Source organism: Chaetodon trifascialis, chromosome 19, assembly GCF_039877785.1.
Source record: "Chaetodon trifascialis isolate fChaTrf1 chromosome 19, fChaTrf1.hap1, whole genome shotgun sequence".
Taxonomy (NCBI): Eukaryota; Metazoa; Chordata; class Actinopteri; order Chaetodontiformes; family Chaetodontidae; genus Chaetodon; species Chaetodon trifascialis.
The window spans coordinates 20,215,677-20,238,931 of NC_092074.1; the positions used below are offsets into that span (position 1 = coordinate 20,215,677).

The 23,255-nt window shown below is 42.2% G+C and overlaps 1 protein-coding gene across 1 annotated transcript; it reads left to right on the top strand.

Moving 5' to 3' along the window:
- Positions 1-22,582, top strand: asap2b (ArfGAP with SH3 domain, ankyrin repeat and PH domain 2b). The gene is made up of 28 exons (XM_070987473.1): positions 1-426; positions 6,776-6,848; positions 9,543-9,688; positions 9,787-9,861; positions 10,486-10,535; positions 11,215-11,344; positions 11,431-11,516; positions 11,732-11,807; positions 12,181-12,267; positions 12,898-13,001; positions 13,521-13,590; positions 14,875-14,962; positions 15,067-15,115; positions 15,202-15,368; positions 15,550-15,683; positions 15,958-16,052; positions 16,168-16,357; positions 16,463-16,548; positions 17,350-17,465; positions 17,835-17,902; positions 18,242-18,349; positions 18,427-18,664; positions 19,170-19,268; positions 19,758-20,028; positions 20,503-20,561; positions 21,019-21,083; positions 21,275-21,394; positions 21,510-22,582. Exons 1-28 carry the CDS (start codon positions 301-303, stop codon positions 21,582-21,584), a joined length of 3,051 nt encoding a protein of 1,016 aa, XP_070843574.1. The 5' UTR covers positions 1-300; the 3' UTR covers positions 21,585-22,582.
- Positions 22,583-23,255: the final 673 nt, after the last annotated feature.

The following is a 23,255-nucleotide window of genomic DNA, read 5'->3' on the forward strand; positions in this document are numbered from 1 at the left end:
GAGGGCGGAGGAGGAAGGTGACGGGACCGTCTGCGTTTGCCTCTGCGGGACAGATCATGGGAATAAAACTTCTGAACGTCACCCGGAGTTTAATGAAAATCTGATTCACACTTCAGATATGAGGAGGGGTGATTACCGGACACGGGAGAGGATCTTTGGTGGCCGTTCGTGACACTGTGGACGACTTAAAGTCAGTCCAGGTGTGGCTCTCGGACCTGAGGCTGCGGGTTGGACTGCATAGCACTTGAGATTTTACAAACGATTGTGCATTAGGACAGTGTGTCGTGTTCGGAGCTCACGATGCCGGAGCTGATCAGCGTGACCGAGTTTGTTGCGGAGACTAATGAGGACTACAAAGCTCCAACCACCTCGAACTTCACCACTCGGATGTCTCACTGCAGGAACGCGGTGGCGGCTCTGGAGGAGGTAAGAAAACACGCGCACGTGCACGCACACGCGCGCGCTCAGGGGAGTGCACTGAGATGCATTTAAACTTTATCAGTTTTTCTTCTATTAAATAAAATAGTTAAACTGCCATCACTGATCACACTGAGCAAAAAAAAAACAAAAATAAAAATAATTAATACAAATACTGTTATATATATAAAACTAATACTTATACTAATAGAAATCAGCTTTGTTCCCATTTATTTAAACCTCTATTGCTTTGCCTCCACTTCCTATGATGAAAACCACAACTTGAAGTGATAATTCAGTTTGTTTCAGCATGTAAAAACCACAGACTTTGCCTTTGCAGATAGAAAACAAGTTTTAAAGCGTTTCTCTGGGTAGAGATGAAGGTAAAGTGGATTTCAGTGGCTCTGCCCTCCTCATCGTCACATTTCCAGGCAGTAAAAGCTGACAAATTTGTCTGTTCTTCACTGAAAAGAGGAAGAGAGAGAAAGACTTCCTCATGGTGAAACAGCGCTCGTGTTCAGCTCTGAGTGGAGTTTTCTGCAGCTCAACGTTTTGTAAGAGTTTGGACCAGCTTCTTTGTTTTGCAATGCAGCGATGATCTTGCATGTTTGTTAATTACAGATAGGAGGAACCGGTTAGTAAAAGGTCAAAGGTCAGCTGCTGAAGAGCCCCACAGTGAAGGCTTGAACACACGAACGTGAATTTTTTGATTCAACTTTAGAAAAGACTAAAGACATTATGTTGTCAGTCAGCACCGCTGTCTAAAGTACTGTTACTACAACTATTACTACTTAGTACTGAGAGCTGTCCATCATGCGATTGGATCACTTAAGACACACGTTAATGCACAGTTTAAACACGGCTTTAGAGAGCACAACATCAGTTACTACTGCCACCACCATGCCTGCTTCTGGTTTCCTTCAGTTTCTGAAGAGTTCACAGACCTCCTGAAGGGGGTTTTCAGGCTCAGAGTTTCCAGTAGTTCTTGGGATATTTTCAGGGGGTTTCATGAGACGTTGTGTGATCCTCCTTTTCATAATGACAAATGAGCTAAAAATAAACTTAATGACATTCAAAACATAGAAGTTTGATTGTCGTTATACTAAATTTGCATTCACTTTCCCTTCACTTTGTATATTTCCATGTGCACTCACGGTTAGTTTATTGAAAATGTGCTATTTTTGAGGTACCAAATAAATATATATACAAGTATACAACATAAAATACACTTAACTGTACCTAATTGTACTCGACTGCTGTTTTTAGACGCCGTACATGTATCAGCTAAAACAACTATTAGTGTACATGTGATAAAGCAGAAATACTTGTTCAGCATGAAAGTGTGCTTGAAAGCGTATTTATTCTGTTGTCCTGGTGTCTCGTAGCTGGTCTTGATTTGAGGTTTGTAGAAAGCACAGGTCTGGACAGCGTGTTGTGTCTTCCTCCTCCTGTTGCATGCTGGGACGTCCCGCCCAGTGGACCCGGGGCGATGACAGAGCCTCACCTGTCTGATCGAGTCCCAGCAAGACCTGTTTCTCCCAGTCTCTCCCCGTCTCTCCCAGTCTCACCCCGTCTCTCCCAGTCTCACCCCGTCTCTCCCTCTTTGGTCTTTCATGTGTCTCTAATGAGTCCTTCATCTCTCCGCTGAAACCGCTCTCCACCTCTTTTGCCTTTTGTCTTTCCGCTCGCTCTCTCATTTGTTTCTCATCGTCTTGTCTCGTCTTATGTTCGGTTTTGTAGCTCCTCTTATCTTGTCCCAACATGTCTGTCTGCAGTCAGACATGTCAGAGGAGTCAAAGCTGCAGTAAGTTTCTTCTTAACACCATCAGCATTTTCAAACACTGATGACTATAAACAGATGAGCTCATTATTATTAGCTCTGGAAACTTGCTTAAAATCAGCGCAGCAACATGTCAGAAAGGAGCATTTATTTGTGTTATTGATTGATCGTTTGGTCATAAAGTGTCAGCTTTATTCAGTGGTTTTCAGGAGGTCTTGTTGAGGTTTCTGGGCCCTTCTTCTAGATTCCTTAATGGGCTGCGTGGTTCTTGAAAAGATATGATTGTTAGTCAGGATCGAAGGGGAAGCATTTATTACTTCTGACCGTAGAATAAGACTTCTGACATGATAAAGAGTGAAGTTACATTTAAAAGGAAACTTTTAAAACAGAAGAAAACACTGTAGAAGTAAATGTTAGTTCCAGTTTCTCAGAATTCAAGGTGACATCCTCGAATGTTTTGTTTGACCGACAGTCCAGAACCAAAGAGATTCAGTTTACCATCACAGACGCACTGAAACTGTTTGGTTTTGGACATACTGATATTGGACTTTATACAGAAATTATACAGTAGTAGTATAATTTAATATTTGTAAGACTTAACTTTACTGCACTTAACTGTGATATTGCAAGACTCCATTTAGTTGTAACAGGTTGTATTAAAATACGTGAGCTTTTTGTACCTTACAAACACATATTTGAATTAGAACTAAAGCAAAATACATATTAAATATTCATAGTATATTAAAGAAATACCAATAGCTGATTGGGATGACAAAGGGCCAAACAGGGCCAACAAACTGACACACATACAGTATGTTGCAGTGCTGGTTATTTTGGTGTGTGACATTAACCACATTTCAGTTCGGTTTTACTACGTGTACTGCGAAGAAATAATTCATCTAAAAAGGTCTGAGTTGAAGTCGTACACAAGTAACTACTAGTGGTGACAGAATCTTTAATTAGATCAGATGTAGCGCAGAGACACATTTGCAACCACACAGCTAAACACAACAGAAGACTGCAGCGAAACACATGACAGACCAGAGGTGTTCAGCGTGTGAGGTGCCTCCCCGAGGCCAGCAGGCAGGTGTCGGAAAAACAACAGGAAGTTAGTTATTGTAGTTTGGCTGCTGATTGGACCGTTCACTGACGTGGTTGAGCTGCAGCAGCGCAGGAATCAAGCAGGAATTGTTGCCACTACAGAAGCTAAAACCAAAGAATGTTTGACAGTTTTGAGATAAATGATTTCAATAATAAATGATTGATCGACTGCTTCTCTAACCGTTTTGGTGCTGGTGTGGTTCTTTGTGTGAGCTAGAATTAAGAATCCAGCTGCAGGTTTGTGGAGAAATTCAAAGAACCTGCACGATATGTTTCATTTGTTCATCGACTCTTCATCCCAATAACTGCTGTCATGACAAGCTGGCTGTATGTTATGAAGCCTGCAAAGATTTTAAAACGGAGTTTCAGGTGATGGAAACCAGCTTGGTTTGATTCCACGCTCTGTAAAACAGGATGTGATCATTTGCTGATTCTTTCTGACATTAACTCAACTGAAAACAGCACATGATATACACAATATATTTACTAATATATGTATTTACTTCTTCGGCTTCACTGATTTTTTTTAAATAATATCTGCTTATGCTGAATTTGATGCAGCAACACATTTCAAAGACTGGAAAGATGGCGGAACGCTCCAAAAACACCTGTTTGGATCATTCCACAGGTAAAGGTGAGAGGATCATGATCGGGGATGAAAGGGGCATCCTGGAAAGGCTCAGTCCTTCACAACGCTCAGGAACACTTTGTAAAGTCATGCAAATGATTCAATGCTGTTTTGTTTTTTTTTTGTTTTTGTGTTTTCACGTTTCACTCAGCGTCCCAGCTCTTGTGGAATCGGGGTTGTAGTTGCAGTTTCTTTGTTCTCTGTGACCTTCAGTCAAACAGTCACTGAGCTACTGGACTTTCTGCATGTTTCACACACTGAGTCACTGAGCTGTGACTCAGCTGCTGCTGCAGAAAACTCTGAGCTGAAGCTGATTCACCTGCTCACAGCGTGTTCCTGTTTCCCATCAACAACATCAGGTGACGTGAAGCTGAACCGTCGATACAGACGATGAGGCACTGAGCTGAAAACTGCTGGACTGAAGCGTGAGGCTGCGTCATGTCGAGCTTTAATGATGTCGATGAGTCAGTTCACGTTTGGATGAATTCAGCAGCAGTGGACTGATACAGCTCTGCGGCCGCTGAGGCTCATGGGAACTGTGGTGTTGTCAGTGTTCTTATCATTATGACAGTGTAATGCAGGCATGTCAAACTCATTCCACAAAGGGCCGTGTGGCTGCAGGTTTTTCCTCCAACCAATTAAAAGCACACAGTCTGACCAATCAGCTGTCTGAAGACTTAGATCAGCTGATGAAATGAGTCAAGTCTGGTATGCTGCTGCTTGGTTGGAAAGAAAACCTTCAGCCACTCGGCCCTTTGTGGAATGAGTTTGACATGCCTGGTGTAATGGCATGTTTACAGTGCTGTACATCACCGGTGTGGAGTATTCATGGGGATTACTGGACGTTAGTAGAATCGCACAACGTCTTACTGCCTTTCACTCTTCGTCAACATTGGTAATGATGCGTTTGTCTTGTCTGAATAAGCTTTAGTCTTTCCCTGAGGAGGCTTCAGCATTTCTTGGAAAGTTTTGAGGAATTTGAGGCTTTTTAAAGGATTACATTTCTGATGGTTAATGAGCATAAAGTAAAACTGTCATTTCAATTATTGTATCTGAGTCGATGAACGTTTAAGTTACTGTACGGTCACTGACCCACTTCACTGCTTGTGTTTGATGTCTCACCTTGTGCAGTGATGTAGAGGTGTCCTTCTGGGTGTGTCAGTACACTGTGACATCACTGGTGGGTGTGGTTACAGGTGCTACAGGGCAGGACCACAACCGACCAAAAAGAGACACACTGATGCTAACTTTCTCTTTGAAGGGTTTTTGGAGGCACTGAAGCGCTTTCAGAGGTTTTCATGGTTCGTTGTTGCCCATTCAAATGCATTAGCATTTTTCCTGAACTTGCACCTGTGAGGCTTTGGTTCACGGTTATTTCTCCGTTGTTTGAGCGTTTTGATACTCAAACTGTATCTGTACAGTGCCCAGATCTGCTTATACTCACAGAAGACGTGGGAACCTCACTTTCTACGATGTGGGACCTTTAGTGCTCAATCCAGGCTGCTCAAGTATCTTTGAATGATTTTCAGAAGGTGTTGAAGGGTTTACAGAAATCCATGAGTGGTTTCCAGGGTTCTTCCAGGGAGATTTGAGGGGTCTGTGATGGGTTTTTAAGGGTCTTTGCAGGATTTCCATGGATTCATTTGGAGAACGGGAGTTCAAAAGGTTTTCATTTCACATGAGACCATATAACCTTCTCTTTAGCTGATCATTGCGCTTCTGTGATAATTGATGCTTAAAAACCTTGTAACTCCAGAAAATGGACTCAGAAGTACAAATAAGAATAAAGGTGCTGCTCCTCTGATCTGTGTAGCCTCATGTTGACTGAACTACTTTGCATGAAATCATCTGATCAGAGAAAGTGGCACCATCACTCAGCAAACTCATTTACATGCAGCTACAGAGACAAAAACTCTGTTTGACCGTTGGACTTAGATTTCATTGGATGAAGTTTTGTCTGAAACACAAACTGTTTCCTGTTCAGCGTCTCTTTGCTCAGCGTCGGCCTGCCGAGAACTCACACCTCATTATATTTAACTACTTTCCCAAAGTGAGATGTGTTAAAAGCAGCACGGAAGCTGCAGCTGAAGTTTTTACCGCCCAAAGTTCAGCATAAAACATCTACTTGAATTACATATAGTGAAGATCTGATGGGTGATTTTTCTTTATTTTGTTTGTATTTATGTCTCTTTTGTACAAATTGATGTCATGCCATGACTCCTGTCCACAACTGTTTCCCTTCAGTATTAATCCTGTTTGTAAAAGTGCAAAATTAAACTGTAAATTCCTCCTCAGCACTTGTTTCCCCTCCTTCCAGGCAGGTTTCACTATTTATGAAACTCAGCTGTTAGAGAGTAGAGAGATTAGAAAACACTGAACAAAGGACAGACGTCACCTGTTGTCTGTCCTCTAGCCTTGATTGACTGATTTGGCAACTCATCCATGCAGTGCTTTTCAGCAGCCGAGTTTCAATGACCAAATGTCAGAGTGTCTTTGAATGCATCATCAAAAGAAATCTGTTTATTGGACTAAGCATTCAGTCACACACACACACCTCCAACAAAGCATGGACATTTCTAAAGCTAGTTATAATTATAGTTATAATAATCGTGCTACCAGCTGTTTAAAATAGAACGAACGAAAAATAAACTCATGCTCCTGCAGGATGATTCTCAAAGAGATAAACTCAAACCATCAACAGCCTAGAAGGACGGAAATATGTTAGAAACAGTGTTAGAAACAAGAGAAATCTGAATCTGTGCGTGTTCAGCTGAGCGTGGCGTGCACAGGTTTTACACCGTCCAGCTGTGGCGTCCGGTCTCTGTCCTCACTGTGTTTGTCCTCCTCAGGCTCTGGACGTGGACAGATCGGTTCTGTACAAGATCAAGAAGTCGGTGAAGGCCATCAACACGTCTGGCCTGGGTGAGTGTCACAGTCTCACCTCAGTCTGTCCAAAATACCAGAGTTTCCCACCACAAAGCCTCGCTCTGCCTGTCACTTCCTGTCTGCTCGTAACTTTGCTTACTCAGACAAAACCTCCATTTATTAAATATTCTTTGTCAGTGATTGGTTGTTCCACATTTTCATAATTTCCTCATGTTTCTTCAGTACCAGCACTGAACTATTGATTCACCAAAAGGGACAGATAAACAGCCTACAAAGTGCACATATTTTTTCTGCTTGCATGATGGGAATTGCAGTCCCCAAAACTCTGAACATGTTTACTTCAAATAGAAATAAATGGAAATGTACATTGTACACTTTTTTAATATGTTTTTGACATCACGAAAGCTTATTTCTTATACATTAAAACTGTGAAAACATTTGAAATAGTTGAAATGAAGAGAGCTGTGGGAGTCCATCAGAATCACTGTTCTGGTAACCTAAATTAGGACCCAGCTGGTGGTGCGTTCAGGGTGGAGGGTCTGTGTTCAGGCAGGTGGAGTCTCACCTCCAAACATTCCTGTCATACTGCTCTCCTGTCCCAGCATGCCGAGGGAGGGACGCCCGCCTCGACTAACTGTCTACCCACTGACACAGAAAGAGACTAACTCATCTAAAATATTATCATGTTTCACTGGTCTAAAAAAAGCACCCAGATTCAGACTGCTGTCAGAGGAAAAGTGTGATATCATCAACACAATCTACGATGAAAACGGCTTTAAACCGGATAACAGACAAACAGGATCAGTGGCTTCATCTTCACTATGAGATGCAAGGATACGCACCACGATTAGATTGATAATCTTACTTTATCGCAAACACCATGAGAACTTAATGTTATTATTTCTCCTTAGATTTGGTACATAACTATGAAAATATGTCAAAAATATTTTCACATTTTAAAGCAGTCGAGTTTCAGCCCGTTGTTTATCTTTCCAGCAACAACTTTACTGTTTGGTTCGCTCTCAGCGCTCATAACATCGGTTCCAGAGAAAAAGCTACCTGCTCAGCAGCAGGCAGACACCGTTAGAGATGAGCTGGTGAACATAGTGGAGCATCCAGCAGCTAAAGAGAGCTGGTGGAGGCCAAAAGTGGAGCTAAAAGACATGGCTTCACCAGGTGGAATTCGCAGGGTTCATTGTTCATTGGTTCATTACACAATAAGTAGCTGTGACTGAATTGTGATCCCAGTTAGCATCTTTTGTTATATAAGTCAGGAGCTCCAAACCTGCCAACATTTAGGTCTCAGGAAACGTGAGGTTTTTCTTGGTGGGTTTGTTTGGTACAACGCCGTCCTGCCCTGACATCAACAGCTGACGTTAAGCTCCCGACCCGTCTGCCTGCACAGAGAGCGCACGCCTCATGAATCAGGTTGTGGGTTGCCAGGTTGCGGTTGCAGATGGGTTGAAATTGTATGTAGTGTGTGGATTGTGTTTCATACACGTACTGGCAACTGGGATCACATTACACAAACACACAAAACCTCTGGCTACGTCGTTGAGCTGGGACCGTTAAAGGTATGTTCTTCACCGAGTTGCTCACTGCACTCAGAGAGAAATGAAGTTCACAGGTAACTGAGTAACTGACACGCTTCATTTGTAGCTGTGTACACAGTCGATTCAGATGTCAGGAAACGCAGTTTTGTGGTGGCATGTTTGGAAACGTACAGTAAGTGACTTATTTGAAGGTGTATAAACTGACGGCAGCTTTTATTATTCACACAGAGGGATTTATAGACTCTTCTGCATGAGCAGATTGACATTTTAATTCTCTGGGAACTTTAGGAAAACCACAATTAATACTTTAATACGCAGTATGGCCAGAACTATGCGGACTAGGTCTCGTGTGCAGCAACAAAACCAGTTTGAGAGTGAAGAGGAACAAAGAGCGATCATCCGGTTCAAGGCTGTGAAAGTGGAAAAAAAGTGAAAGCGATGATGAGCAGTTTCTTTTTCATCCATGCTGACCTTTGACCTTTGCTGACATAATGACATGAACCAGGTGCTTGATGAGTATGAAGGTTGGTGTCTTTAAGACACTTTACAGCCATATTTGCTTTGTTTAACATGGATGTTGTAATATACATAGAGTGCATTAGTGAAACAATTTTTTTTAGATATTTCCAAAATAAATTATAAATATCTAGTTTAAATGCAGAGTAAGAACATTGTTTTGATTCTGAATTTGACCTCATGATACAGATGTTTGGAGGAACAATAACAATGTGTTCCTTTCAATCACAAACGATACAAACATCCAGGAAAAAGGAACAAGGAAGTAAAGTATGAGTTGGTAAATTTGGTGTTTTGTTTCTGTTCTGTGTTGTTCAGTTTTAATAGTGAGTCAGGGATCTTTCAACACAAAAGTTCTTCAAATTAAAAGCATTAAATATCACACAAGCTGGACAGTAACAACAAAATCGAATTTATAAAACAGCAAAACTTCACTGAGGAAATTTAAGTGAGACTTTGATGTTCAAGTAGAAAGATATAAACTATTCAAAGTGTCAGAGCAAAGACAGCAAATGCTCAACCTCTTTTTCATTTAAGTGGAGCCATAGAGGAAAAAAATAGTAATAATAATAAGAAGAAGGCCCGGTTCTTCCTGCAGATGAGGATTATCGATACCCAGGATTCAGTTTGCTGAACTGAATCTGTGTTGTGTGTGTTGCAGCTCACGTGGACAATGAGGAGCAGTACATCCAGTCCATGGAGAAATTCGGAGAGAACCTCGTTGGCAGGGAGGACACCGAGGTCGGCTCGGCCTTCCTCAAGTTCGCTGTTTTCACCAGAGAGTTGACGGCGCTCTTCAAAAACCTGGTGAGTGTCTGCGTTCGCACGGCGATGAGGCCCGAGGTCGGAATCAAAAGGTTAAACTGAAATTCTGAACCGTGCTCATGTTAACTTCCTGTTTTCAGATGCAGAACATGAACAACATCATCACCTTCCCCCTGGACAGTCTGCTGAAGGGCGACCTGAAAGGAGTGAAAGGGGTTTGTGTTCAGTCTCCCCGTCAGTCTGAAAACAACCACAGTCTGAATACGGTGGCCCTGAGAGCTCAAAAAACTGCAGCTTAAGACCAAACGTGCAAAGAGACGAAACACAAGAAAGAAAACACCTTCACCAGTTTGACAGCATGTGAGGAAAAAGTGAGAAAACACCAAAACCACTGCTGGGTAATTGACTGCAGTGACATCACAGGCATGTCCATCACTTTTAGCGTCCCCTGGAAACGTCTGGTGTTTTCCATTCAGACTTGCAGCATCTGTAGCTGGTGTTGTTTTCTCACTTTGCAGCTTTTTTTTCACATGTTGTGAAATCGGTTTTGTCCGTTTGCTCTTGTTTTCTCACTCTGTTAAGTTATAGAAGTTAAGAAGTTAAGTCAAGTAAAAAGAAAGAAGTAAAAGGACTCAGGAACTCAGTGAAGGGTGGTTTAAAGTTCCCTTCTGTGGTTTTATCAGTGAAAAAAACCCTCACGAACGTTATCATCTTGAAATATTTCCTGAGTGACTCACGGTTCAAAGTCCTCTCTCTGTGGTTGTTTCTATGAATCAGTGCTGCGATGTGATTGGTCAGGACTCAGTCTAATCATGTGACATCTCCTCCTCCTCCTCCAGGATCTGAAGAAGCCGTTCGACAAAGCCTGGAAGGATTATGAAACCAAGCTGTAAGAACAAAAACGTGCTGTCAGTTATGAAGAAACAAAAGCTGAAGTGTTCTTGACAGAGTTTAGTTCAGTTTCCCGACTCTTGAGATCTGAAAAATAATAATAATAATAACAACAAAGATCTTCATAAGTGACTGAAACTTCTGTTGTTTTTAATAAAGTTATTGAAAAATGTGCCACAGAGGTAACAGCCAGTAATTACACTTCCCCTGTGCTTCAGTAAAGACGCATCTCCTCCTATAATGATGCATTATGATACAGATAATCTGCTATTAATATGTGTAATCTATTATAAACTACAATCATTGTTCTAATTATTTATTTTTTATTTGAATTTGCATCAATCTGACAAATGTAGAGGAATAAAAAGTACAATATTTCCCTCTGAGGTGTGGTGGAGTGGAATTGATGTACTCAAGTACCTCAAAGCTGTAGTCAAGTGCAGTACTTGAGTGAAAATACTTAGTTACTTTCTGCTTTCTGGAAGTGTTTCTCTGCAGTTAGACAAGTGTGATACCAACATTATATTCTCACTAAAGAGAGGAGGACAGCATTTTTATCTGTTCCCTCTGCAAGTAAAGGGATCTGAATCAAGATGAAGACAAGACGCCCTGTTTGCCAACTCGTGCAGTAGTTTTAGTTTTCATGTCGCTCTTGACTCGACCTTTGACCTCTGCAGAGCAAAGATTGAGAAAGAGAAGAGGGAGCACGCCAAGCAGCACGGGATGATTCGCACCGAGTTCAGCGGAGGAGAGATCGCCGAGGAGATGGAGAAGGAGAGGCGACTCTTCCAGCTGCAGATGTGTGAGGTGAGGTCCCTCGAACGTCTCTTCAATTAGTTTGAAATGGAAAAATCGGAGGGTTTAATTTCCTCCTCTCTGGTTTCTCTCTGCAGTATCTCCTCAAAGTGAACGAGATCAAAGTGAAGAAAGGTGTCGACTTCCTCCAGAACCTCATCAAGTATTTCCATGCTCAGTGCAAGTACGTCACTTTGCAAAATAACAATAATAATAATATAAAGTTTTTTAATGAAATGAGAAAAAAGTGCAAGGAAATCAAATATTTAACCACATTATTTTTTTTATTAATGTTTAATTTTCTTCAACAGCAACAAAGAGATTTATTTTGTGCAGTTCTTTTTGGAAAAAGTGTAAATTTAGACTTATTTTCCACTGAATTCTTTTCTCTGTGTTCAGTTTCTTCCAGGACGGACTGAAGGCTGTGGAGAGTCTGAAACCCTCCGTAGAAAAACTGGCTACAGACCTGACGACGGTGAGGACGGAGATACTTAGTGAATCGTGAAGAAACTATTACTAGTAGATTATAATGAAGAATTTAATTAATCATTTTATCTAAAATGTCTGTTTTCTTTTTTTTTCTGAAGTTAAAGTACTCATAACACACTGTGATAATACTCCACTTCAAGTATTCAAAACTTTACTTAAAAAGTACACATGTTGCAGTAAAATGTTCCCTGTCTCTTTTTCTATCTGACTCAGTACTTGAGTAAATGTACTTAGTTACATTCCACCTCTGAAATATACGATGATACATCTGAAGCATTGCACTGTGCTTCAGACAGCAGTCACCAGTGATGTTTATATCATCTGGGGTAAATATCCTTCTCTTCTTCTGTGGTGTTCAGATTAAGCAGACTCAGGATGGAGAGAGGAAACAGCTGAGTCAGCTCCGAGACGTCCTGAAAGCTTCTCTGCAGTCTGAGCAGAAAGAGGTGAGAAAAACTCGGAGTACTCACAGTATTTTTCACTCTTCATCCTTCAGTTCTGATTGGGCAGGACATGTTTGATTGACAGCTGAGCCAGTCGTCAATGAGACGCAGTGTAAATAATTGTCATGATGACTGTGTCTTAGACGTGAACAGGCTGCGTTTTGTTAGCAGCGCTGTTGATAGTTCTATCGATTCTGTGCTGTTTAAGCAATGAATGATGAATCCATTGAACATCAGCATGTTAGCATCGTCATCGTCAACATGTTAGCATGCTGAAGTTAGCATTTAGCTCAAAGCACCAAGTGTTAGCATCAAAATACACTTACCAAAGTACCAAAAGTAAAAGTGCTCATTGTGTAGAAACTTTCGTCTGTAATAATACATGAAAATATATTTTTTGATCGATTTTGTTTTAACATTTGAATGTGCAAAATAACTAGTAAGTTAAATTTTAAAATACATGTAGTGCAGTAAAAACTTCCCTCTGAAGTGGAGTCAAAGTTATTCTTATAGTACTTTCCACCACTGCCTCCCTGCAGTGGCTCCATGTCCACCCCGGGGGCCTCGTCCCCCTCTTTGAGAACCTCGACATGAATGGAGGCTGATGTTGGTGTTTTTCCTGGTTCTTCACAGGACGCTCAGGCCAAACAGAACGCAGGTTACAGCCTCCATCAGCTGCAGGGCAACAAGGCTCACGGCACCGAGCGCTCCGGAGTCCTCTACAAGAGGAGTGAGGGGTGAGTGAACTCAATATCCCAGAAGTCCACAGGAAGAGAACTTCCTGTCAAGCCTTTACACCAACTGTTACAACGAGGGTTAAATACCTGGGACTCAGCACCACTCAGGTAGAAGTGAACAGGCCAAAACATTTTCAAGTACTTCTGCTCAGATGTACTTTGAGGTCGTACTAGCGTAGCGTTATATTTCTACCACTTTAAACTCCCACAAAGTCCTGATTTAATTTGATTCGATTTTCTTCTTCACTGTGAATGTCCAGTGACGTGATGCATGATGTTGGCGAGTTTCATAGACGACTGATTGAGTTATGTCATTTAAATTTAGTAGTAAATTAGTAAATTTAATTTACTCCACTACAGTACTCGACAGCTATAGTTACAGGTTACGTTTTACAGAAAACATTTGATATGCTGAGATGATGTGAGTACTGTACTATTAATCTATTCGTCTTCCACCACTGCAAGAAGATCAAGAAGAATACAGCGATGTGTTGTCAATAACTCGTGTCTCGTCCTCAGGCTGAGGAAAGTGTGGCAGAAGAGGAAGTGCTCGGTGAAGAACGGTTTCCTGACCATCTGCCACGGCACGGTAAGACACCAGATCCTCTTCTCCTATTGGTCCACCTGCATGAGAAGCTCCTCCTTCCTGCCTGCATGTCCATCAGCCAATTAAAAAGTCTCCTTCTGGGCTTTATTTTTGATTTCAAATGGGGGAAACACAAGGTCTCATTTTAGCTTTAGTTTCTTATTTGTTTCCTTCTTTTTGTTCCTTTCTTTTATTTTGAAGTTTTTACATGAAGAGTCAAACGGCCAATCAGGACAGAGCAAGCAGCAGAGGAAGAGAAAAAGGAGGAGAAGGAAGAGCATAAGGAAAAGGATGACAGAGAGAAGGGTGGGAACAGGATTCAAATCTGACCCTGATAGATCCTGGGCTGGTTGGGGGGTGGCGGGTGGGGGGGTCTGAGATTTCAACCTTTCGCTGGTCTCTGCTTCAGCTTCAGAAATATAGAGCTCTGGATGTATCTGCACTGTGGAGCAGGGATGTCCAAATGGACAAGATAAAGTTTTAGTGTCTGTTGCATGTTGGACTTTGTGATGTTAGTCCTTTAGTCGACATTAAGAGACACCGGGTTCATCCCACATCTCTTAAAGTGCATCACATTTCCCTCACAAACTCGAAAAAGCATTTCTTGTGTTTTTCTCAGACTCTCTTCCCTCTCTTACTTTAACTGTGTCCTTAATAAAAGTTAATGGGGGAAATAACATAGTGAAAAGAAGAAAACGAAGAAAATTGTTTGTGGTCCTTTCGTTGTTCAGGATGTACAATTAACACAGATTTGTAACAAGATGGTGGATCAGAAAAATAAAACATAAAACTTTGCATCAAATCAGGCCAATCAGCTGCAGCCTCCAATCAATAACTGATGTCCGATAAGGGTGCATGTCAGCCAGTGCTCTGCCAGAACAGAGCTTTGAGCCGGCCGTCAAGATGGCGGAGCAGAACGATTTCTGGTTCAAGTGAGGAAAAATCAAATGAGTCTGGAGACGTATCCTCTACCTGAACTACTGGTGGTGTGATGAGAACATGAATAACATCATAACAATCCATCCAGTGTTCAACATCCAGTGTTCAGACAAAACTGCAAGTCAACCTCATTGTCACTCTAGATGAAAAGTCAAAGGACTGACAAAGTAATTTGGTTTCGTCATCTGGTCGTCATGGATACAGATACCAAATTTTGCGCCAATCCACCCAATCCAGAAACGTCTTACTCATTTATTTGATATTGAACTCTTTATATTTGTCAGATTCAGTGTGACAGGCGTCCTCTCCTGCTGTGTCTCACCTTCCTCCCTGTGTCTTGTCTCTCAGGCTAACAGACCTCCAGCCAAACTCAACCTGCTCACCTGCCAGGTGAAGAGGAGTCCAGACGAGAAGAAGAGCTTCGACCTGTTCTCACGTAAGCTGCAGGCGGGCACTCGCCTATCGAGATAACGTCTTTTGTCTTGTATCCTGTCTAAAATATTTGTAATGTCTCATTTCCTGTCTGTTTCCTTCCCTCAGATGACCGAACGTACCACTTCCAAGCTGAGGATGAAGCCGAGTGTCAGATGTTAGTAGTAGAAAGCTCGACCCTCAACTGTCAGCCTCACCCTTGACCTCTGTTTTAACATCTGGTCTAATCTGCTGTTTTCCCAGCTGGGTGTCGGTGCTGCAGAACAGTAAAGAGGAGGCGCTCAACAAAGCGTTTAAAGGCGACCAGAACGAAGGAGAGAACAACATCGTGCAGGAACTGACCAAAGCCATCGTAGGAGAGGTGAAGAGGATGAGCGGCAACGACGGCTGCTGCGACTGTGGAGCTCCTGGTCAGTATGACTGCTACTATGAGTACTACTACTAGTACTGTTGCTACTACTGCTAATACTAAAACTGCTGCAGCAGAAGCTGTTTGTGAGTGTGAACAGTGACGCCAAAATATTTGCATGATGTGGAAGATGAAAACAAAACCAAGAAAGAGCTAAAATCACCATCATCTCGCACCATCAGCCCCCACCTGGCTGTCCACCAACCTTGGGGTGCTGATCTGTATCGAGTGCTCGGGGATCCACAGGGAAATGGGGGTCCACTACTCCAGGATCCAGAGTCTGGACCTGGACGTCCTGGGAACCTCTGAGCTGCTGGTGAGTCCACTTCACTGTCGTTACTGAGAAGTTGATTTCTCAGTCTGTCATTTATTTGACCTTCTGTTTCATTTTTGCTGAGTTTTTAATTCAGTTTTTATCATGTTGAGTAGAATTTACTTAAAAGCTAAATCTATTATTTTTTTGACAGTTTGATTTATTAAATCCTATGAAGACATACCCTTTTGGTATATTAGATTTATTAAAGATTTGTCATTTAGCGTTAATATTAAAGCTCTGCAATGAGCAGTACCTGATCTGATGTTGTGTTTAGTTGGCAAAGAACGTGGGAAATGCCAGCTTCAACGAGATCATGGAGGCAGATCTGTCTGCGCAGGACGTCACCAAACCTGATCCGACCAGCGACATGTGAGTGATGGCCTAGGCGACATGATCTGAAAACAGTGGTTACGTAGAAGGAAGTAAATCTCAAATGTGAAAACGGATTAAATCGTATGAACTGCTCCTGGGTGTTGTCTTGCAGGCAGATGAGGAAAGACTACATCACAGCGAAGTACACAGAGAAGCGTTTCGCTCAGCGGCTTTGTGCTGACGCTGCCTCCAGACTGCAAGGTCTGTATGAGGCCGTCAGGAACAGAGACATCCTGTCTCTGATCCAGGTCTACGCTGAGGGAGTGGACCTGATGGAGGCCAGCCCACAGCCCAACGAACACGTACGACTGCACTGATAACTGTCAACTGTCAGTCAGATTCTGCAGCTGTTGCAGAATTTAGGATTTCACTGCATCTGAGCGAGTGGTGTTTTTACTGTTTGTCAGGAACCTGGAGAGACGGTGCTACACCTGGCAGTCCGTATGGGCGACAGAAACTCCCTCCACATTGTTGACTTCCTCGCCCAAAACAGGTAACCGCCGCAGTCAGAACAGCACATCGTCACTCGAGCTGCCGTTAAAGTTAGCATTAAGCATGTTGGTGTAATTAAGAAAACCTGCTAGATAGCAATTATTCCTGAGATACCGTTTGCTTATAGAGAAGCACACAGTTACCCAATATATGGAATTTAAGTCCTGCCTACTGCAAGCACTTTGTAATTTTATGAAATTATTACGTTCTGTAAGCTAACGACTCACAGGGCTCTGAGCTAGCTGGTGAGCTAACATGCTAGCCACCTGGGAACATCCTAGCTGCTCTGTCATATCTGTTTGAGTTCCTTTCTGTTTTCTCCCGGACAGTTTGCTCTCAGGATTGTTCATTATTTCATTCAGCAAGAGTTTTATGGAAGAGGGAGAAAAGCTCTCCGACGTAGTTGGCCTGCTAACTGTCAGGTAGCACGTTTGCTAGCTCTGATGCTAACACAGTTTCCACGTGTTATTAAAGGAGCTTCATTAGAAGAGTTTATATAAAACTTGATGGTGACACACAATTAAAAAAATAAGATTTTTATTTATTTAATTTAATATGTTCATGCATGATATTTTCAGTGTGCAGATGTTTTCTTTTGTTTGTTTTTTGACACTTTTTGGATGTCAGTACTCTACACTGTCTTTGGATGTGCTCATTTGTGCCATCTACAGGCAAGGAGAGCAGTAGCTGCTGTAGTTTTAACACTAACCACAGCTATCTTGACTTGACTGTGGTTAGTTTGTAGAGAATACAGTGTTTCAATGAGCGTGTAGTAACACCAGTGAATGTGTGTGTGTTTCAGTGGTAACCTGGACAAGCAGACGACCAAAGGAAGCACAGCGCTGCATTACTGCTGCCTGACAGACAACAGCGAGTGTCTCAAGCTGCTGCTGAGAGGAAAAGCTTCAGTGTCCATCAGTAAGAACACAAACACACAAAAGACACAAAACTGAACTGTGGAAACAGGATTTCTGGAGACTCAACCAACATCAGCAGAACAAGACGAAAACAGGAACCCCTCTCATTACAGTGGCCTCATATGACAATATGTGAATCGCCTAAATTAGCTTTAATCATGTTCCAGATACAAACTTAAGATGTTTTGCCTTGATAGAAGATAAAGATCTAAAAATATCAAAGTTGGCCATTGAACAGTTCAGTGTCCTGCTGTGTGGGGAGCATTACAGCCTCACGAGGGCGACAGCATCAATATCAGCTTGAATCTTGTTTCCAAATGTCTCAGTTTTCAGTGAAATGCTTCATTTGGCCGTGAATTTGTCTCCTCAGCAAATGAAGCTGGAGAGACGCCGTTGGACATCGCTAAACGTCTCAGACACACTCAGTGTGAAGAACTGGTAAGACTCTCTGAGAGAAATCATCGTATATATTTGTCTTTACGTCTGCTGTTTTGTATGAGGTTAGATGAGCTCTTTGTTTGAGTTAACTACAATGAACTAATATAAAGTAAAGACCTATCGTAAAATAAGCTAAAGCTATGCTAAGCTAAGACTAAGTCAAACTAAACTACTGTTAAAGTGAACTGGACCTAAATATATGACACCAAATTTAAGCAAACAAAATGACACAAAACATCTATGTTGCTAAGATAAAATAAATAAAACTAAGGGTTTTTTTTAATGAAAAACAAAATAAAGCAAACAAAACTAACACAAAAATGTGTTTGTATGTTTCAGCTGACTCAGGCTCAGACGGGAAAGTTTAACGTCCACGTTCACGTTGAGTACGAGTGGCGTCTCCAGAATGAGGACCTGGATGAGAGTGAGGACGAGATGGAGGACAAGGTCAACTGGTTTTATATTAAACAGCTTATGGACGTAGTTGTTCAGCTGTGTAACAGTCTGATGTGTGTTTTCTGCAGCCCATCCCTAACCGCCGTGAGGAGCGTCCAGTCAGCTGCTTCGTGCCGGGCACAAGCGGCCCCATACAGCCCAACCTGGCAACGTTAGCCCGGGACGCCGCCTGCCTGGTGCGGGACAAACAGAGACCTCAGGTCCCCAGTATGATGATCAGCAACGAGACCTACGGCACCATGATGGACTTGAACCTGCCACCACCGGGACCGACACCCCCGCTACCACCTAGAGTACCCAACAGAGGTCAGAGGCTGATGGGAAACCAATTCAGCTTTAGTTGTAATTGCAGGACTAAACTTTCAGGGTTTTGCTGAGTGTTTGGGCCCTAAAGAAACTCTACATTCAGTTATTGCAACAGATATTTTCCTTTTTCCAAATCTTTGGTTTTTGACCAAGTTCCTGCAAATCTAGTGACTAATGACGCTAAACTAAGAGGGTGATCATCAGCATGTTAGCATTGTCATTGTGAGCGTGTTAGCATTTACCTCAAAGCACTGCTGTGTTTAAGCACAGCCTCACAGAGCTGCTAGCATGACCGTGGACTGTCAGTCACTAGTTGTTGAAATATGACTAACATGATTTTTTGGAAGCTAAATTAGTTTTTGTTCTGGGGGTCCATCACTACCTTTTATTTGATGTTTTGATTCAGTGTAATAGCTGATTGGCTTTAGCTGATTGGCGTTTGTGTCTTTTCACTTGAATTAAAAAGTCACGCTCTGAAAGATGTTTTGTCTACCTGCCGTTTCAGGACACAGCAAACCAGTTCCCATGGAGACGGTAGGAAGACAGCGGTCATCCTCCGACCCCCCCAACCCTCAAACCCCTGAGAGGAACTCCTCCATGTACGGTGAGGCTCACTTCCTGTGATCTTCATGTAGAGTCCTCTACAGTCCACTACAGGCTATAGTCCACTACATCCTCAAAGACTTCTTCAGATTTTTATCCTTATCCTTCTGTTTTTACCTGGATTTTAATATTTTGTTATGTGGTTTCATGCTTTGTATTTTTATTTTCATCTTATTTTACATTCATTTTTTTATCTGTTTTTATGTCCATTCTGTTTTTGATGGTTCACAACAGTGAAGAGGAAAAGAAAACAAGATTAAAACTTAATTTAAAGTAACATTTGAAAGTGAAAGTGAAAACTATGATGAAATATTTTGGACTATACTATACCTACTATATACGACTTTATTCTGATCCTGTGAAATACATTTTGTGTTCTGTTTTATGTTCTAAGTGTTACTAAGTGACTACAGAGAAATACAGAGTTTATATTTTAAAGAGATGTCTGGTCAAATGAATCTCAATCAAATCTTCTCTCCTCCACTCCCAGTGCTCCCAGTAGCTCCTCCTCCTCCAGTAAGCAAGAGGTCCAGCATGTTGGAGTCCAAGATCTTGTCAGCCAAGAACACCCCCCTCCCTCCTCTTCCACCCCCACCAGCATCAGGACTGCCCTCAGTCATCCCACTGCCTCCAGTCCCACCAGCACCAGGCATCCCACCACCACCCCACTTTAAAGCTCCGATCCTCCCTCCACCAGTCCCCAGTCACCAGGCCGGCAGACCGCCACCACCAGGACCCAAGTCTCCCAAATCACCCACAGGGTACGCACTGGTCTGTAGTGGACCGTACTGGACTTAATTGGACAGTAGTGAACCACCCTGGACCATACAAGACTGTATTGGACCCTGGTGGACTTTAGTTGACCATACTGGACTGGACTGGACTGGTCTCGGGGCTTTACTTGTTAGTATTGGACAAAACTGGTTGGTACTGGTCTTTGCTGTTCAGTACTGGTCTGTTCTGCTCTGTTTGGACTGGTCTGGACTGGTCAGCATGGGACAGCACTGGTCCGAACTGATCAGCACTGCTGATTTATCTTTCTCCTGGTTGGTTCTCCTTGACTGTTCAGAACTATTCTGTACTGGTACATACTAGTTTTCACCAGGTGTTACCAGTTAGTACTGGTCAAAACTGGTTCATAGTGGTCTGTACAGGTTTTTAATGGATTTACATTAAATTACAATCGGTCTGTTTTATCAAGTTTGATCATTTGACCTTATTTTGTCTGATTTCAGATCAGTGAAACGTCCTCCACAGAGACCTCCTGTCCGGACTGCATCTGTGGACAAAAGAGGTACTCACACACACTCACAGATTCTGTACTTGTGAGGACCCTTGTTGACAGCCCTGAACCCTAATCTTGACCCTTTCAGTCTCTGACCAACAAGTGTTTTTGTACTACATTCAGCTATCAGCCTCTTGAAGTCTCTCATTAGCATCAAATATGGATGTGTGGTGCAGTGTCTTCCATGGAGTCTGCCATGTTGCACCGCCGTGTTTCTACAGCAGCTCAGAGTGGACAAATTAAACATTGACTCTGGCAAGCAACTTCCACATTTTTTGCGCATTCTGTGGCCACTCAAGGGGACTGTGAGGCGAGGGGTGTTCAGCTGGTTGCAGTCTGCAACTTCACCACTGGATGGTGCTAAATCCTACACACTGGTCCTTTAAGTAATGAAGAAGATTGTGAAGTTGTGCATTTCTGTTCATAACCCTGAATCCTAACCCTTTGTTGTTTTTTCTGTGTTTAGGGACACAGGCCAAATCCCCAAGTAGTCCTTCTCCTCCAACTCCCAAACCCAGAAGCACCTACTCTGTAAGTCCTGAAAGATAACAGCAACAACACGGAGGTCAGAGGTCAACACTGAGGGTTGTTAGTGTAGTTTGGTTTAGTTTATGTTAATAAACCAACACACACCCAGTCTATATAATTATATACAAATATATATGTGTGTGTGTGTGTGTGTGTGTGTGTGTGTGTGTGTGTGTGTGTGTGTGTGTACACAGAAGCAGAAGCCTCAGAGGGTGAAGGCCATCTACAACTGTTCAGCTGATAATCCAGATGAGCTGACGTTCTCCGAGGGGGAGGTGATCATAGTGGAGGGGGAGGAGGACAGCGAGTGGTGGGTGAGTGACAGCTACACCTCCAGAACAGGAAATACAACATCACATCCCTCTGACTTTAACAAAGACATCGTTTTGGTTGTACTCAGCTGTTCTCTCTCGCTCTCTCTCTCTTCAGGTCGGACACATTGAAGGAGAGCCGACGAGGCGAGGAGTGTTTCCCGTCACCTTCGTCCACTTCATCACAGAGTGACTTCAGGTGTGAACAGAGATCATTCACACCTGCATACTGTTCACTTCCTGTTCTCCACCAGCACGGCTCAGTCTGAGTGGAGACGCTAAGGACAAAGACTCCAAGTGATCCTCCAGGAAGCTGGAGCCCGACCTGAGACCCGAGTCAGACCGCAACACCAAATCAACTGAAACAAAGCACTGAAGCTCCTTTTTGTTTCACCTGAAAGCTTCATTCAGTCTTCTGTCTGTCAGATGTTGAAAATTGAACCCACCTGTAACTCTACCTGTTTTGTCCATGCCTTGTTGAAACACACAGAAGTTTATTTTAAATTCTCAAATGTGTCAGGCTGAATTTGAGGGGAATTGTTTAAAGTGATCCAGCAGAGTCTCATATTATTATTATGTATCTTGAAATTGAATATTTTTCTGAATGGAAACATCATCTCTGTACACAAAGCAGGTCCACAAACATGTTTTTTGCACTGTGATGTGGAAGAACTTGACTGGTCTGCACAGAGAGCTGATTTCAACCCCTTCCAGCACCTTTGGGATGAACTGGAACCCCGACTGTGAGACCTGATCAGCAGCATCAGTGGTCGACCTCGCTGATGCTCTGGTGTCTGAATGCAAGCGAGTCCTTGCAGCAGGTTCAACATCTGGAGGAAAGACTGAAACCTGAAGAGTGGAAGCTGTGGGAGCAGCACATTCATGAACATGATCACAACTGTTACATATAGTGCTGTCCACATACTTTGGGCCATATCATGTATATGATCTTCTAAGACAGAGTCAGGGAAGTGCTCATTGACATCACTTTGACTCAAAAGGGATTTTGACTGGAAACACAGATGGAAACATGATTAAAAAGGGATTATTTGAACATTTTGGCTGAAGGGAAACTGTATTACTGTCCATGAGGGGAGCGATAGATATGAACGTCCACAATTTTACTGCTCTCTTATTTTCTCTTAATGCACAGTGCCATTAAAAGCCGCTGAAATTGCTCCTTTATCACAATGGAAATGTGTATTTTTAATGAGACATCTGGTTTAACAGACAATGATGCACTCACTTTTGTCTCTTTCCATCTGTCTTTCATGTTCCTGTAATCTCCCCATGTCTGTCATCTTTTTCATTCTTACCTTCTCTGTTTATATGTTCCTTCCCTTTTTTCCTCCAGGGCTGCAAATTCAGATGTCTAATTTTCTAATAGTTTAAATAATAATTATGTTCAACCAATAGTCAAAAACCCAAAGATATTCCGTTTACTGTCATGTGAAACAGAGAAAATCCTCACATTAGAGAAGCTCCAGCCAGAGACTTGTTAGAGTGTTTGCTTCATAAATCACAATTGACAATTGATCTTCATCAAAATTGTTGCTGTCTTTAAAATTATGTTTGTGTCGATCAATTAATCAGTTCATCTATGGATTTCAGCTATTCTCTTCCCCTTCCAATAGTACTTAGAATAATAATCATCATTATTGATTTCACACACCATGTTTCAGAATAAAGTTACAAGGAGTTTTACAGGGGTATATCAAGATTTACCCTACAGTTAAATAAAATCAGATAAAAGTACAAAAAAAATAAAATCATAGAAAAGTGAAAAACGCAAGTAAAAGAGGTACAACATACCAGATGTGGAAAAATAAAACTTTCATAAAGAGTTTTGTTTTTGTTGTGTCTG